The sequence below is a fragment of the Danio rerio genome, chromosome 20 (genome assembly GCF_052040795.2).
Source record: "Danio rerio strain M-AB ecotype USA chromosome 20, GRCz13ab, whole genome shotgun sequence".
Classification (NCBI taxonomy): domain Eukaryota; kingdom Metazoa; phylum Chordata; class Actinopteri; order Cypriniformes; family Danionidae; genus Danio; species Danio rerio.
The window spans coordinates 40,429,543-40,446,363 of record NC_141040.1 but is presented as its reverse complement, the minus strand read 5'-3'; the positions used below and the strand labels follow the sequence as shown (position 1 = coordinate 40,446,363).

General features: G+C 34.6%; 1 protein-coding gene and 1 long non-coding RNA gene across 3 annotated transcripts in view; both read right to left on the bottom strand.

Moving 5' to 3' along the window:
• The window catches only part of LOC147839397 (uncharacterized), a 765,501-nt gene that overhangs the window by 549,842 nt on the left and 198,838 nt on the right, over positions 1 to 16,821 (bottom strand). The gene's annotated exons all lie outside the window — the stretch shown is intronic.
• cnih3 (cornichon family AMPA receptor auxiliary protein 3) overlaps positions 1 to 16,821 on the bottom strand; it is a 67,933-nt gene that overhangs the window by 39,126 nt on the left and 11,986 nt on the right. For both annotated transcript variants that reach the window (XM_087298585.1, XM_087298586.1), the window contains exons 2-3: positions 16,445 to 16,513; positions 1,914 to 1,961 (exon numbers count right to left, since the gene is read on the bottom strand). In XM_087298585.1, coding sequence (XP_087154711.1) covers positions 1,914 to 1,961; positions 16,445 to 16,513 — 117 coding nt within the window. The remainder of the gene's footprint in view (positions 1 to 1,913; positions 1,962 to 16,444; positions 16,514 to 16,821) is intronic.

Sequence of the window (16,821 nt, the reverse complement as noted above, 5' to 3'; positions counted from 1 at the left end):
TTATTAATACTTATACTGTATTTCACATGATTTTAATCTACACCCCTAATTCTACCCAACACCTAAACCTCAACTACTACCTTAATAACTATTACTAAGCAGCCAAACAGGAGTTAATATAAGCAAAATTCATAGTTAAAGAATTATTAATAGCATATACTGAATCTTAAAATGAAGTGTGACCTAATAACATTACAAAAGAAACTAGGTTCTAAAGCATAAACACAGAAACTAAAGAGTAAGCACTAATAGATAAATAATAAATAAGAATTAATCAATGGAAAAGATGCTATAAAAATACTAAATGGTCTATTTACAATTGCTAAAACATGCTATAGCGATAGATGCACTGCATAGATGTCACTAATTTAATGGGTTTAACACATTTTATTACAATTCAGACCTGTGAACCTAAGTGTGGTGTTTGTAATATTACAAGCAGTTCAGCTCGAGCACATGTGATGCCCTTGTGGACACAGTTTTTTGTCAGACAGTGTTTTCTATTACATTTGCAGTCAGGTGAAACCGAGTGACAGCAGAAACCTTTTCTGCTAGTTGCACATGCACATGGAGCAGCTGTGACTCGAGACGACCAGACATATTACTCATGAAGGCGTTCTGCTGATGTGGGCACAATATATGGGACATAACAGGTTCTGGCCTTCTCTAACAGCGCCTGGATTCAAATGCTCAAACACAATTCTTTCCAGTTTTCATGCTAAAATGGTGTGAGGAAACACTTTAAAATACTTTTGGTTAATATATAATAAATTATTAGGAATATAATAGTGACGATTAGATTGTTTTGCTGTTTAAAAAAGAGTGACTAAATAATGAACTCATCTAATATAGCCAAAATGGTAAAGCTGGTGCTGCAGTTTTGTCAATATGATTTTAATGAGCTTCAAAGAAAGCTGAAGCATCAGATGTTTCATACAACGTTTTATTAGAGACCTCAAAGAGGATTTTTGAGGTGTAGATATTTCTAGATATTTTCTTCTTCATTTAGAAGGATGTTTATTTTGTAACAAATACAGAAAAATAACTTTATAGGTTTGAATAAGTTTCAGATTCACACAAACATACACTACGGCCAATTTAGCTGATTCAATTCACCTATACCGCATGTCTTTGGACTGTGGGGGAAACCAGAGCACCCAGAGGAAACCCATGCGAACAAGGGGAGAACATTCAAATCCATTCAGAAATGCCAACTGACCCAGCCGGGGCTCGGACCAGCAATCTTGTTGCTGTGAGGCAATGGTGCTACACATTGCACCATTGCCCATATGACCATGACCAATATAATATAATATAATATAATATAATATAATATAATATAATATAATATAATATAATATAATATAATATAATATAATATAATATGATATGATATGATATGATATGATATGATATGATATGATATAATATAATATAATATAATATAATATAATATAAGCTGTGTACTGACCAATAGAATACTTACTTTGAAACAAAACATCACAAAAACTAGACCCCACTCATAGAAATATGTTCATCTATACTATTTAATATATAATTAAATTTAAAACACGTTTCCAAGATGTTTCAAACTTTCGTCATTTGGTAAAGTCTGTTCCTCGCCACTGTTGCCACTGGCTTGCTTGGTTTGGGACTTGTGGATGTGCGCATCAAGGGATTTGGTCTTCAGTGTTTTGGACTTTCAGCAGTGAAAATTAAACCACACTTAACTAAACTAGACTCTGAAAACAGGACTGACACTGTTTTAATGTACTAGAAGTTCAATGAAGCTGCTTTGACACAATCTACATTGTTAAAGTTCTATAGAAATAAACATGAATTGAATTGAATGTTTGAAAATGGCTCATTCTGAACATAAAATCCCCCCACAGATAAAGAAAAACATCACATACCTTTCGCAGCAGGCAGCAGATCCTCTCAATATTCCTCAGTCTTTCACGCTGTTAAGAGAAAAAAAATCTGGTGAATCTCCCATAACACCTAAAACACAGGTCTCAAGGACAAAACTTTTGTAAAGGCCACATCCTGCTACAAAAAGTTTATCTGATCATCATAAAATTGAGCAGTTTTTTAGATTCTAACTGAGCTTAAAGGGACAGTTCATTCAAAAAATACAATTCTGTCATCATTTACTCTTTCAGCACTGTCACCTCACAGCTGGTTCAAGTTCTGGCTTGTCCAGTTGGCATTTCTCTGTGGAGTTTGATGATCTCCCTGTGTTATACTCTAGGAGTTCTGGTTTTCCCCACATGCGCAAAACACAAAAGACATGCGCTTTAGGTGAATTGGATGAATTGGATGAACTAAATTGACTGTAGTGTGTGAATGTAAGAGTGTATGCATGTCTCCCAGTAGTGGGTTTTGGCTGGAAGGGCATCCGTTGTGTAAAACATATGCAGGAATAGTTGATAGTTCCTTCTGCTGTGGCGACCCTTGATAAATAAGGGACTAAGCCAAAGGAAAATAAATGAATTTACTATCTCTTTACTTGTTCCACACTAGTTTCATTATGTTTTTTTGTTTTGTTTTGTTGAATGTTGGTAACTTGTAATCATTAACTTGTATAGTGGGAAAAACAAATACCATGTAATTCAATGGTTACTGTTTTCCAACACATACCTGACAACACTCCCATTTTTCCTGCAAGTCTCCCATATTTCAGACTCATCTACCGCCACCCTCCCATTTTGTTATTTCTCCCGGAAAACTCCTAGAATCTCCTTCATCTTTTTGGTACAGTCTGTAACGCCCCCGGGTCACCGACTTTGGTTTAGTATTAGAAGAAAAAACTAAATTTAAAATCTGGTTTGGAACAAGTAACAAATAAATGATGACAGATTTTTTAAGGGAACTATCTCTTAAAATGTGTATATATGCATTTGTATGTGTTTGTGGCCCAGTGGTTATGGCTTTGACGTGCCACTGATGCCTAAGGCTAGTGTTTTTTTCCAGCTCTTGGCTGATGTTCTCTTGCACTACACACTGGCAAGGACATCAAGGGACTTGCTTTTAGAAAAACAACTGCCAAGAGCTGGAAAAAAAAAAACAGAAGGGAGATTTCTGAATGGCACGTGAAAATGGCATATGGCGATTACATCCGATGTATGTTTTGGGGGGCAGGAAAGTGGCGTTATTCTCAAGGGACTATGTTTCAAAATCTATTTTTATACAGAAAAACTACCAGATAGAGTATAGTCAGTGTTTTATCATTCAATCACAAGTGCAATGGATTAAATTTCATCAACAGAATTTCAATGCAAAGTCAGGACAATCAAATTAAATAGTCATTTATTTAAACCTTGCATTTTCTTACTATAGCTTTTCTTATTTGAGGTTCAAAAAAGAAGCAGAGCTCAAATAGAGGCATGCGCCAATGTACATTTGTTGCACAAATAAATCTTACATGAGCAACACAAAAGAAAGAAATGCCTGTGCTCTACCTAAAGAGCATTGTTTTTATGCCCTTTGGCAGGAGGAGGTCATGGATGCTGTTTTCTGCATTAATGATGTCTAAACATACATATTTAATTGCAATTTTCTTACATTTTCATCCAACTTCATTCAGACCAATGCATTATTTATATTCTGCTAGCCTGCACTTGTAAATAATGCACTATTATTCACTAATACACAGAACCACCCGTAGTGACCACATCAAGAAACAATGCTCTCTTTACCAGAGGCGACCTTGTTAGTCAGTTTAGTTACACAACTCAAAATGTGTCCTCTATTTGTTTCCTTGTATATTATATCTTTTATATATTCAAATGATCTGTAGACAATAGAGATTCCTGCTCACTAAGTACAGTATATTGTTCACATTAATGCATTCATTTCATTTAACATTCATTCATTCATTTTCCTTCGACTTAGTCCCTTTATTCATCAAGGGTCGCCACAGCGGAATGAACCGCCAATTTATCCAGGACATGTTTTACACAGCAGATGCCCTTCCAGCTGCAACCCAGTACTGGGAATCATCCATACACTCTCACATGCACACACATACACTATGGCTAATTTTGCCTATTCGATTCATCTATAGCACATGTCTTTGGACTGTGGGAAAAACCGGAGCACCCGAAGAAAACCCACATAAATACGGGAGAACATCCAAATTCCAAACATCTATTTGTCTCCAATGAGTTTTTTGTTTTTGTTACTGCAGACTAGATCAGTAAAAAAAAAGAAAAAAGAGATTCCCACATATGTTTAGCGTTAATCACAAACGCAATAGTAATCTGGTAGTAATTGTATTGCTATGGCTTTTTCTGGAATAATTATTGTGATCTCCCAATTGCAACAGAGAAATACTGGGAAATCTCTGTTGATTGATGGCATTTCATGCCGTTTAGTCTTAAAGTGTCAGCAAAATCACCTGTTTTGTTATCACTTTGGACATTATACTAGAAAATCATTCAAATACTAGCTCTAAAGTGAAGTTGGTGAAGAAGCAATGGTTTCTGTTTCTGCAGAAAATGGTGCAGCTCAGGAATGGTTGAAGATAGTTCCTCTTAGAAAAGGATTTTTAGACTCTCCATGTTTGAATTTTTTTATTTATATACACGATTATGTTGTCAAACTGTTGTATAAATGCAATATCCCACTCGTAGTAGTGCGATGTGGCTGCTGGTGGGACACTAAAGCATTTGGCCTACAGCCTCATGCCAATGCATGCCTCCCACCAGTTTCGATATAAAGCCATATTGCACTGCTACTCATGCGATATTGCTCGTTTAGCTGCTTAAAACTTAAATAAAGAGTGTATTTTCGAATGAAAATAAATGTTTAATCAAAGCATTATGAGAACTGAAAGGCTACACATTTTATTCATGAATTTCTGACTAAAAACTGGACAAAAGGTCAATTGGATTACTTGTTGGTGAAAATTGAATGCACTGAAACAGTATGTCATGTGGCCGTGAGTGGTCGTCCACACACTGCCCATACTGTTGAAAATATCACCACTGTCGAAGGCATGGTACAGGGCCAAGAAGATGCACAAAAAGAAGGTAATGCAGTGATATAAATCAGGTGAGGTGGAGAATGTATACACATATCATATCATTTAATCTATTTGCCATCTAATCTAATTACAAAGTATAATTAATATTGGAGGTATTTTGATTTGATTGAGAAATTCTGACCGAATTAATTTTGCTAGGATCTTTTTGAGAGATGATGTATAAACATATATATACACACAAATTGTTTTAATGGATGTATTCAATGCAAGTATTTGTTTAGTAAAAACTTGACAAAATGACAAGCTGCTAAATGATTTTCTTTGCTGAATTGGGAAAAAATGCAGCTTTATTCACCAAAGCTGTTTCTGTGCATTTCTAAACAGTTGTTTTTTATTTGATTTTTTTTTTTAAAGCTTTGATTGGCAACTTCCCACTGTCTTGTTCCGGCACACAGCTGTGTTTTAGAGATTACACCCAAAGTTACACTGAACGCTGACTATTTTTGGTCTGCTCCTCATTTTAGTTCATCCCAATTTGCTTGAGACATTTTTATTCACACTATTTCCCTCCTCAACAACAGCATGCAAATATATTCCACTGGCAGCCATAGCGAGTGAAGATAACCGCAGCTATATCAGCACTTTTAATTAGAAGGCAATTAGACTCATCTCCCTTTGAAATATTCGTCAGCATAAATTCTGCTTGACAAGTGCTGGCGTACAGTGTAAACAAAATATTAAATATAGGACAGAGAGTCAATACAGCAGCGGATGTACGATGTTCTTGAGCCGTCCAATCTGCGACGTGCAAATGGATAATCCTTGACGGAGATACAAATGCAAACACAGCAGAACAACGATGCATTATCCCTGTAGCATGAAGAATGTTCAGCATTCCTTAGGCTGATGGAATGAAAAAAATGTGATCAAAAAACAAGCCTGAAAACAAACTCAAATTATTTTGGTCATTTTAGAAGCTAGCCAATTTAGATGGATGCCAACTTGGATATGTTCTTGGCATCCCCTCATACATGAAAACCAACAAAGCATGCACGTAAAATATCATCATAAAATGTAATATAGACTGCATCAAATGGTCTCATGGTGATTTCATGTGGTGAGTTTGGTCTGTGTTGCATTCATATTTCAGTCAATCCGCACCAGATTTCACTTGAAAGTGGACTACATCCATTTTTCAGTGGTTTGGATCTGCGTGTTTGGTATATGTCTAGGGTAGAATGGCACGGTTCACACTTTTTGCAATGAACCACACAATCATAGCAATTACGTCAGAGTTCTTTCATTGATTTTCTTTTCGGCATAATCCCTTTATTAATCTGGGGTCACCACAGCGGAATTAACCGGCAACTTATCCAGCATATGTTTTACGCAGCGGATGCCCTTCCAGCTGTGACCCATCAATGGGAAACACCCATACACTTCCATTTACACACTCTACGGACGATTTAGCTCTCCCAATTTACCTGTACCGCATGTCTTTGGACTTGTGGGGGAAACCGGAGCACCCGGAGGAAACCAACACGAACACGGGGAGAACATGCAAACTCCACACAGAATTGCCAAACATCAGAGTTCATTGTAACTAAACCCAAAACTGTCAGATGTGAACACAACTTTAAAAACCTAAGTTGTGAATTGCCAGTTTGTTTATGGTTGGCCTGTTTGGTAACACTTTATAAAAATTACACACTATTAATCATCTATTAAGCATAGCAAATAGTTCATATTTAATTATCCGTAAAGCATTAACTCTACAATAATAGACATTAGTAAGCAGTTTCTAAATACAGCTACACATGCTGTATTCTTGACTTATAAGCGCTTAATATTTGTATTTTTATACTTTAAAAGTTAGTCATTAGTTATGAAATTTACAAACCATTTGTATTTAAGAGTAGTTGGTGGCTTTTAGAAACATTTGAGTTGGAAAATGATTAATAAACTATTCAAATTAACACTTATATATTTTATTATTCAGGCATAAAGTGGTTACTATGTATGTTAATAAATGCTTTATTAAATCAACTTCACGCATTTTTGTGACCTAATCTAAAGTGAGGACTTTTTATGCTTTGTAAATCCCTTATTAATAACAATTAAAGGCTGAATAACAAATGAACAATACATTTTTATTATCTTATTTAAAAAAATAAAATTACTGTAAGCTTTGCTGAAAACAGTGCTGAAAAACAGGAGTGTAAAATTCCATTAGAAATAAATACAATTAAATAAAATTGGATAAAACAACAATGTATTAATTTAACAATATATTATGATACAACATTAAAAAAGTAGTTTAGTAAAGTTTAAACTGTAATTTTATTAAAGAGAAAACTGCAAAGATGTATTTTTCATTTGATACAAATTGATTTGTGCATCTTCGAACAAATAGAAATGAACAAAGTCGTTTATTTTCTTTTGTCCTCTTTAGAATGTAACTGAGCCTTTAATTGTCATTTATAAGGGATTTATAAAGCTTAAATAGTCCTCACTGGATTAGGTCACAAATCTGAATGAAGTTAAGTTAGTCACGCATTTATTAACATACAAATTAACTATTAATATGCCTGAATAATGAGATATATAAATGTTGATTTGAAAAAGTAAATTAATCATTTACTTAAGCATTCTGAATGATCTTAAAATAGCACCAACTGTTCTTAATTAACTGGTTTGTAAATGATGCAAAACTTAATTAAGTAATTGAAGAATAATAATTAACAAAGTATAAAAACACAATCATTAAGCACATTATAAATGTGCTTTAAAGTCAAGAAAACGGCATTTGTAGCTGTGAAAAATAAACTGCTTACTAACATCTATTAATATAGATTTAATACTTAACAGATAATGAATTAACTATTTGCTAATGCTTAATAAATGATTCATAGTGTGTAATGATTATAGTGTTACCGCATGTTTTTACTTCTATAAAACGTTTTGTATACCACATTTTCTTAAATAAAAGTTGTCTTTTATCATTTGAAATGTGAATTTATTCAAGAACAATTTATATAATCTGTAATAACTGTAAATTAGATCAACAAAAATTTGCATATCGATTTGTTACACCTGAAAGAGTTACTTTTTCCAAACTAAGTTATTATAATTTTCTGTTTTGTGTGTGTGCGTGTGAGTTTTTCTTTTATTATTCCAGCAAATAGGATTGTTTAAAAAAAAAAAATTGTACTCTCCCATTGATTGCGCTGTACGTTTTCCAACTATGATGACTTCTGCTACTGAAAAACCAAGAAATGTAAAAAGGCTCAATTAAATTCTAAAATATGACCACACTAATGCAAAATAAAAAAATTATGTTGTGACCCTGTGCAACTTATAATGCAACCCAAAGGTAAAATACGTTGCTTATGGTATGTTTCACTGTATGTTTCTGATGAAAAATCCACTAGAGGGTGCTGTCTACATTTTTGTGTATCTAAAATGCATTTTTTTATTTGGTGTTTTGTTGTATGTTTCAGATACACGTCTTTTTTTGTATGCGTCCACGAGAAAGTGTATCTTGTCAGATCACCAGCAAACCACAGCCCTGAACCCAACCACTAGTCTTTTCAAAAGCAAACGTTATCAAAAAGTTCACTGTGACTCCATATTTTTACCTTGATTTTGCATGGCTTTTAGCTTTTATCACCTGACTTGAACCAGAGTGCTCTGCGTCACAAGTACAACATTGTACATATGACAAGGTGAGCTACCAAGCAAACATTTTTTGATTTTTTTAACTTTTGTATATCTATATTTAGTTACATATGCATAGTTTCATCTCTGCATGAAATTACAAAAATGAATTACTGCTTCTGCGAAGCATTTGAATTACAGCATGTATGGGGATACAGTAAATTTGACATTGTTTGCTGCTGTTATCAGTCTCACACTATTTTACTTTTTTTTCTGATAAATGTGTCTTGATAACACCATCGTGGAGTTTTTCCTTTTATTATTTTAGCAAAAAAATGAGTAAAATAGTTGTGCCCTCCCATTCATTGCACTGTAAGTTTCTCAACTCTGATGACTACCACTACTTAAAACACAACCTAGAAATGGCAGCTTTTATCACCTGACTTGAACTAGAGTGCTTTGCGTGACAAGTACAACATCGTACAAGGTGAGCTACCGAGCAAACTGACCATGGTAGAAATGTTGTCTATAAGGAGATCGATAGGTGAGGCAAACATATTTGTTTACATATCATGAACACCGTTAAGATGTTTTATGTGGTGTTATAAAAAGAACTGCATTCCTTTATTCATCAATAACATGCCCCTATAAATATCATTAGTGTGAAAAGGAATAAAAGCTGTTGGCACCATGCTGCCTCATAGCTTTCATTTTACTTGGAAACCGCATTCGGTGTATGTTAAATACGCACTTGTGGTTTCACAAAAATGTAGGCTGAATCATGTTTTTCTGCTGAGTCTATGTTGCTGTAATCACATGAAATTTCTTTTAAATAAAATATTTTGGCTTGTAAAAATGTAGGTCATGACACAAACCCAGTTATAAATGAATGGTTTATATGTTTTGAGTTTTATCTAGCTAAATCTTTGCCTTTGGTTTTTAGAAAGCCCATACTGCTGTGTCTGTTAAATCACTTATTTCTCAGTTGAAAAAAATCATTTTTCTCTTCTGAGCAATTCAGTTTAGAGTTTCAGTGCAAAAAAAAAAAAAAAAAAAAAAACTGGTCTGACTTGCAGCTCAGCTCATGCAGTTAATTGAGTGGTATGGAGAGTAACAGATGCTATTTGACCCCGAAGAGACCATCCGTATCCAATTCAAAGTGGGCCCTGAGGAGAGTCGAGTGACCTCTACTAAAACAATGTGCTGGTAGGTAATATAAGCTCTAAGTTAGCTAATGTTTTAGCAATGCTTCTTTCGCTAAAATAAGAGATAATTCTGATTTAAATTACGTGTCTTCTGAAAAAAAGAAAGAATAAGTAAATCCAAAGACAACATAACAATAAAAGAACAAGTTATCTCAGTTGATGTGTTGGATCAATCATTTTATGCATGCTGACAAACATCTGTGTCATAAAACTCATGCCATCATGCAGGCTAATGATCCCAAATTTAGTGTTGTTTTACATAGAAAATCAGCCACATGCATGGTAATGTCTGTCTCGAACATTAGCATGAGAAAATACGAAAAGCTTGCGCGCATCAGGCAGCACAGCAGATACAAATTCGGTCTAATGAGCTTATAACATTAACACGAAAGATGCCTCGTTTCAACACAAAGAAAACTCATCAAGGATTATTAGAGCATCTTATAAAAGAATAGCATCAGAAGTGTTTAATTGCTGGAGAATTATACTTTGAAGCTTTCGCAGAAATAGCTGGGCAGTGGCAGTGAAGAGCAGTTAAATGTCATGCTTCTGTCAGCTGCCAACCTCTGATTTATCACGTTTTACATTTTAAACGCTACTAAATTAAGTTTGATTTATGTTAAAAGTCAGCATGAAATCAAAATATACAGTGTTTGTTTCACTAGATCATATTGTTAGTCTTTAAGGGTGCTTTAACATCTGTGGTTCGGCTCATTTGGTCCGGACTAAGAGCAACATATGATACATTGTAGCATTTTTCTACTGTCTTGGGTCTGTTTTACACCATACTGATTGCTTTGGTCCTAACCAGTTGAAATAAAACAAAATGCAGTCATGTGACAAAATCTACATCAATCATTGGCCAGATGTTACTAAACGTATTTCCTAAACTGCTTTTCGATTGGTCAGAATGAAAGTACTGGAAATTGGCAATGAAACTCACGCAAGTAAACAAACTGGCAGACACAAAATGTCGATTTTTACTATGGAGGGACGACTGCACTGGCTGATTGTATCCCTGGCCATAGTATACTATATAGTTTGTATACACAATACATTTCGAGAATGAAGCGCGGCTGCGACTGGAAAACAATGTTTTAATGCACTGCAAACAGCGAAGGCACATCGCAAGTCACTTCAGGAGGAGGCGTGAATCAATTTAGCTAAACTGTGACATGGTAGACCACCTCTTCAAGAAGGTCTTGGTATGCTTTTTTGGTCCGCTTTTGGTGCACACTCGAGTATGATTACTCCATTCACACCAGCCCAAACAAACCGTACCAAGAGGGAAAACAAACTGTAGTGCGTTTGAACCGAACTAAACAAGGCAGGTGTGAAAGCACCCTAAGTTAATCCACATAAAGAGTATCTGTTTGGAAAACTGTTTGGGGTCTTTGCCTGATGGTGCCAGTTTGGTGGTTTGAGCAATATATGATTAACCGTGCCCCTCCAACCTGTAGTTTGCGAAGAGTGAATGATGATAGGAGGAGCTCAAAAATGAAACCCCACCCCTACTTAATATTTCATTTCACTTGCAAACGCACAATCTTACTGGAGTAAAAGTCTGCGGCAACTTCATTAGAAAACTATTTTGAAAAATTAGAAACTTAATGCCAGATGCAATTTATTTAGCAATTTTTTAGCAATTTTTTTGTTTCAAGGATTTTTATATTTACTGATAAACAAGATATATACTATTACATCTGATATAACAAAAAAAAACATGTTATAATAAATGAAAACTTAAGCCCCAATTTAATGTAAAATCATGTTGTATAAACAATATTTGGTTACACTTTATTTTAATATGTCATAGTTACATTGTAACTATTCTTTTAATTACTGAACAATAATAATTAATTACATGTACTCGCTATAGGGTTAGAATATGGGTTAAGAATAAGGTTATTTTAATACATAATTAAGGGTGGCTCAGTGGTAAGCGCTGTCGCCTCACAGCAAGAAGGTTGCTGGTTCGAGTCAGTTGGGTCAGTTGGCATTTCTGTGTGGAGTCCTTTAGGTGCTCCGGTTTCCAACACAGTCCAAACACAAGCAGTACAGGTGAATTGAATAAACTAAATTGGCCGCAGTGTATGTGTGTGAATGACTGTGTATGAATGTTTCCAAGTACTGGGTTGCAGCTCGAAGGGTGTGTAAAACATGATGGATAAGTTGGCAGTTCATTCCACTGTGGCGCCCCCTGATGAATAAAGGGGATTAGGCCAAAAGAAAATGAATCAATGAATAATTGTAATTACTAATATTGTAAGTATACACGGAACCCGTGTAAAAAGGACACCTTTAAATACATTACCCAATAATTTACATATTTATATAATACACACACACACAAAAAAAAAAAAAAATCATGGCTCAGAATAGTTCATTCAGGCTGCCCCAACACAAAATGATTGTTGCGGATTGAACATAAAACAATTAATTTGTCCTAAAAGAACCTCGAGAATTGTGTTGTTTAGGCTAATTTTACATGAGTAGTTTCAACTAGCAGCACAATAATTTTTGGGAGTTAAGTACATTAAGGTCAATCCAAATTCTATTTTGGTACCCCTTCTCCTTCCCCTGGCCCTTGAAACAGTGTAAAGGTCTTCAAAATTTTACCCCTGAGAAATGGAACAGCACTACAACACCTGCACACGTCATCATATGTCATACGGCTGCCAAACAAAAACCATAAAATTACGGTAAAATTTCTTTGTTAAAATAAAGTGCAAAAATAATAACAATAAAAATCTGGGAAATGTCTGTGAAATATCAGTGTTTTTCTGTGAACATTTTAATGAAAAAATCTGTATTTTTTTTTTTTGCACTTTATTTCAAAATATATATATATTTATATAAAATGAAACTTGTGTCATATTATGTCGTATATATATATATATATATATATATATATATATATATATATATATATATATATATATATATATATATATATATATATATATATATATATTATCATTATTATTATTATTAAATTTTTTTTTTTTCACCAAAAAAAGAAACTCCTATATTTCGAACCAGTTGAGGGTGAGTGAATCATGACACAAGTTTCATTTTTGGGTGAACTATATTCAACTCTCAGAACTAAAAAAAAGACAGAAACAAATTTCTTTCCAGATATAAAACGCATATTGGTGGCAGGTGTGAAAAAGGGCCTGCAGGACTGAACACAGAAACACACACTGTACAGACTGGAGTCATAAGGGGATCTCCAATGAGAATCACAGGATGAAGCCCTGACTTCCTCCCAGCTGAAGACTGACAGAAGCCACCAATTAGCCAGGCAGGGTGTGAGATTGACTTGACTGGGTGGTGAGATCAGCTAGGAGCCCATCAATCTTTTAGCACCCCCACCTTCCAGATCCTCCATAGTTCCCTTCAGTCAGACTGAGGGCTAGGTGACATACAGAGCTTGTATCTCTTACTTTGACACTTTGTTGGGAAGACAGCAATAAATTATGACTGCGGAAGCTTTGTGTGGAGCGGATACGTGACTCGGATACTTTGTCTACACGTCACGGTGAGACTTTCACACACAAAAGTCCAAAAGACCAAAAATACCTGATTTGTTTTCTGTCAGCACTTAGCCTGGCAAGGTATCAAGCGCGAACATGACTCATTCTAGAATTGCGGGTACATTTCAAGCATTTTTCCAATCATTTTCCTTAAACTAAAACAACAAATGACAGTAAACTAAACCCATTACTAATGTAAAATAAAGTTAAATGCTTAAATGTGATAGGGAACATGTGATTCTGAAACTCATTGCTGTTTAACTTATTGGTAAACCTTTTAAATTAGTAGCAAAGTTGACAATAACAGGCATATTCCACCATTTTGTGCTTTAGCTCCAGATGCTAACTTCAAACCAGATACCACATGGCATGTCTAAAACAGATGTACAGGGTGGGCCATTTATATGGATACACCTTAATATACTTATTGAGAATTTTACAAGAAAAACAATGGTGTGCTTGGTTTTAATCGTAACTTTATTCTTTCATGAATTATTTACAAGCCCCCTCACATATACTAATGTGCCACAAACAGGATGTTAATACCACCAAACATTCCCATTTTATTAAGGTGTATTCATATAAATGGCCCACCCTGTAGTTTCCTCACTGATTTTAAAAAGTGACTGACACGTTCACTGAAATATTACAATAACAGAGTTGACTCGGCTCAATGTCTTTCAGTGATTGTCAGTGGAAGTTGTTTGGAGCAATTTGCATGCGAGTTGACCAGAATGTAGGCGCAGACAAAAAATAATTGTTTTTAATTTAAAAAATTTCAAACAATGTCAATGTAAGCAGAATGTAAGATTCAGGAGGCAGAGATGGTAAAAAATAGGTATTATGGGAGTCTTTAAGTTAATATTGTGAATTCAAATTGTCCGTAAATACCAACGTTATCTTATGTCAACTTGTAACGTTTTGATTTAGTGGCCAATACCTATTCGTATCTCCTTCATACAATTTAATACAATTTGCTCATCCCCCAATGACAATTGGGTGTGGGGGGTGAAGGGGTGGGGGTTACTTAAGAAAGTAGTGAATACTCCCCAAAAAACTACATATTATAAAAATAAGTAATAATACCTTAAATTATGTAGCGATTTTCTGGACACTCAAATCGCTTTACACATTGGGGGAATCTCCTCATCCACCACCAGTGTGCAGTATCCACCTGGATGACGCAATATCAGTTATATAGCACCAGACCGCACTGCTGATTGGTGGTGAGTAGACAGAGTAATGAAGTCAATTATGATATGGGGATGGTTAGGAGGCCATGATGAATAGAGGCCAGTGGGTAAATTTGACCTGGATACTGGGGTTAAACCCCTACTCTTTTCGAAAGGACATCCTAGGATTTTTAACAACTACAGAGAGTCAGGACCTCAATTTAACATTTCATTCAAAAAACGGCACTCACTGGGCAGTATATATTCCCCTTCACTATACTGTGGCATTAGGACCCACATAGACAGCAAGTCTTATAATAGAGGAGCTCTGCAAATAACAACTGCACTGTATAACCTTCTTTTACCTTTAAAAAAAAACACAATCATGTAAAAAAGTTAATGTATGATAATGTTATCTTTGGAGAACTTCCTGACCCCAGAGCTATACATACCGCACTGTATATACAGATTAATGAAAGTTTAAAGCAACACATTTGCTACTTTTGTCTTATTATAAAGTAAAATCACTGTCCATTCAGATAATCTTCTTTTGTGTTCAAAATAAAGAGAATATTTCTGTCGCAGAAATATAAGATTCAGACGTCTTCATTTCTGTCTGATCCTGCATTTTCTCATTGTGAGCGAGATTCAATGTGACTACAATAGTTTTAATTCAACAAATTGTTTTTTAAAAGCGAATTAACTAAGCTAAACAGTAACTCAACTTGCATTTTTAAAAAAGATTCTGTGCACATTTTTGACTATTTCAGATGAGAATTTTGTAAAAAAAAAAAATCTGCAGATTTAAGCAGAATGATTTTGGGAGTATCATAGCAAAAAAGGTAATTTATGAAATAAAAAATAATACCGATTTAACTTTTGTTTAATGTTTACAATGCAAATCTAATTAGATTCACTTATTTAGTAAACAAAGAAAGTCTCATATAATATCTGCTAAAAGACAGAAAATATTACTTTACAAACTGTATTGTAAATAAATCATATTAACATTTTCAAATTAGTCAGTAATATTACTGAAATTAATTTAAAAAACTAAGTAAATATAAATTTTCACACATTAGGACAAGTCAATATATAGACAATGTTGGGCTGAAAATCTAAGAAAATCTGCCAATTTCTGCTCATGCAGAATCCGTGTGGGCCTACTCATTACTTAAAAAAAGTAACAATATTACTGTACATAACTCACGATACTTATAATGCGTTACCCCAACACTGTTTGGTGACCTGCCTACTTTTAAAAATCTAAAATTTTCATACGACTGAATTGGTATAAAATAGCCACAAAACTGACAAAATGTATAATATTTATTGATTATGTTGATAAATACACATAAAAACATTATTTTTAGAGATACGTTTATTTTATTTGTGCTATTATTCAATAAAACTATCATCAAGTTTTTGCTATTGCAAATTACTATGAGGTTTATCTTGGAGACCCAAAATGTACCCGCAGTTATAGAATCACTCGCATGTAAATCATCTCGCAACTCGAAATTATTCTGGCATGTCGAATAACAATGTTGTTGTAAACTTTTGGATAACAGTTGGTGTGTCCAAAAAGCTGGAAAAGTTGCCTCTGTTTGAATTAATTAGCGAGATTAAAGCTGCCAGAGCCTCCAGCAGAGGAAAGACAACACATAGACAGCTGCTCTATGGATTATTCATGCGATGCTGCGGATGGCAGGAAATGTTTGAGAGTTTGGGGCAGGCAACACACCTGGCACAGGCAAAAGATCAGAGGACTTGCTTGAATATATTCCCACCATTAACAATTAAACACACACATACACAGACTCATTTACTTTCCATGAAAGTGCAGGAAAAGGCAATAAATCCGGGTTCATTATTTGTATGGCTTACCGCGTGAAGTGGATTGCCCTGATCGATCGGCACCTTGAAGTCTGCCTGAAGCTCATCAAAGGCCGTTATCTGAAATCCCGAAGAAAAAGAAGAAGAAGAACACGATCATTATCATTAGGCTAGACACACGAATTTGTAGTGTTTGTGTGATCTTCAAGGGTACATGATCGTTTTATTACTTTGTTCCAATTTATCCTCCATTATTTCAGCATCGTATAAAGTGGAAGGCGCGCTGGGAGATACAACTGGAATACATTCATATTAATTAACATTATATATTTGTACACATGGATTGCTATAAAGTCCAGAGTTGTTTTTTGTAAATGCACCTTTTACAGTAGCCTAGACATTCATTTTCTTTTGGCTTAGTCCCTTTT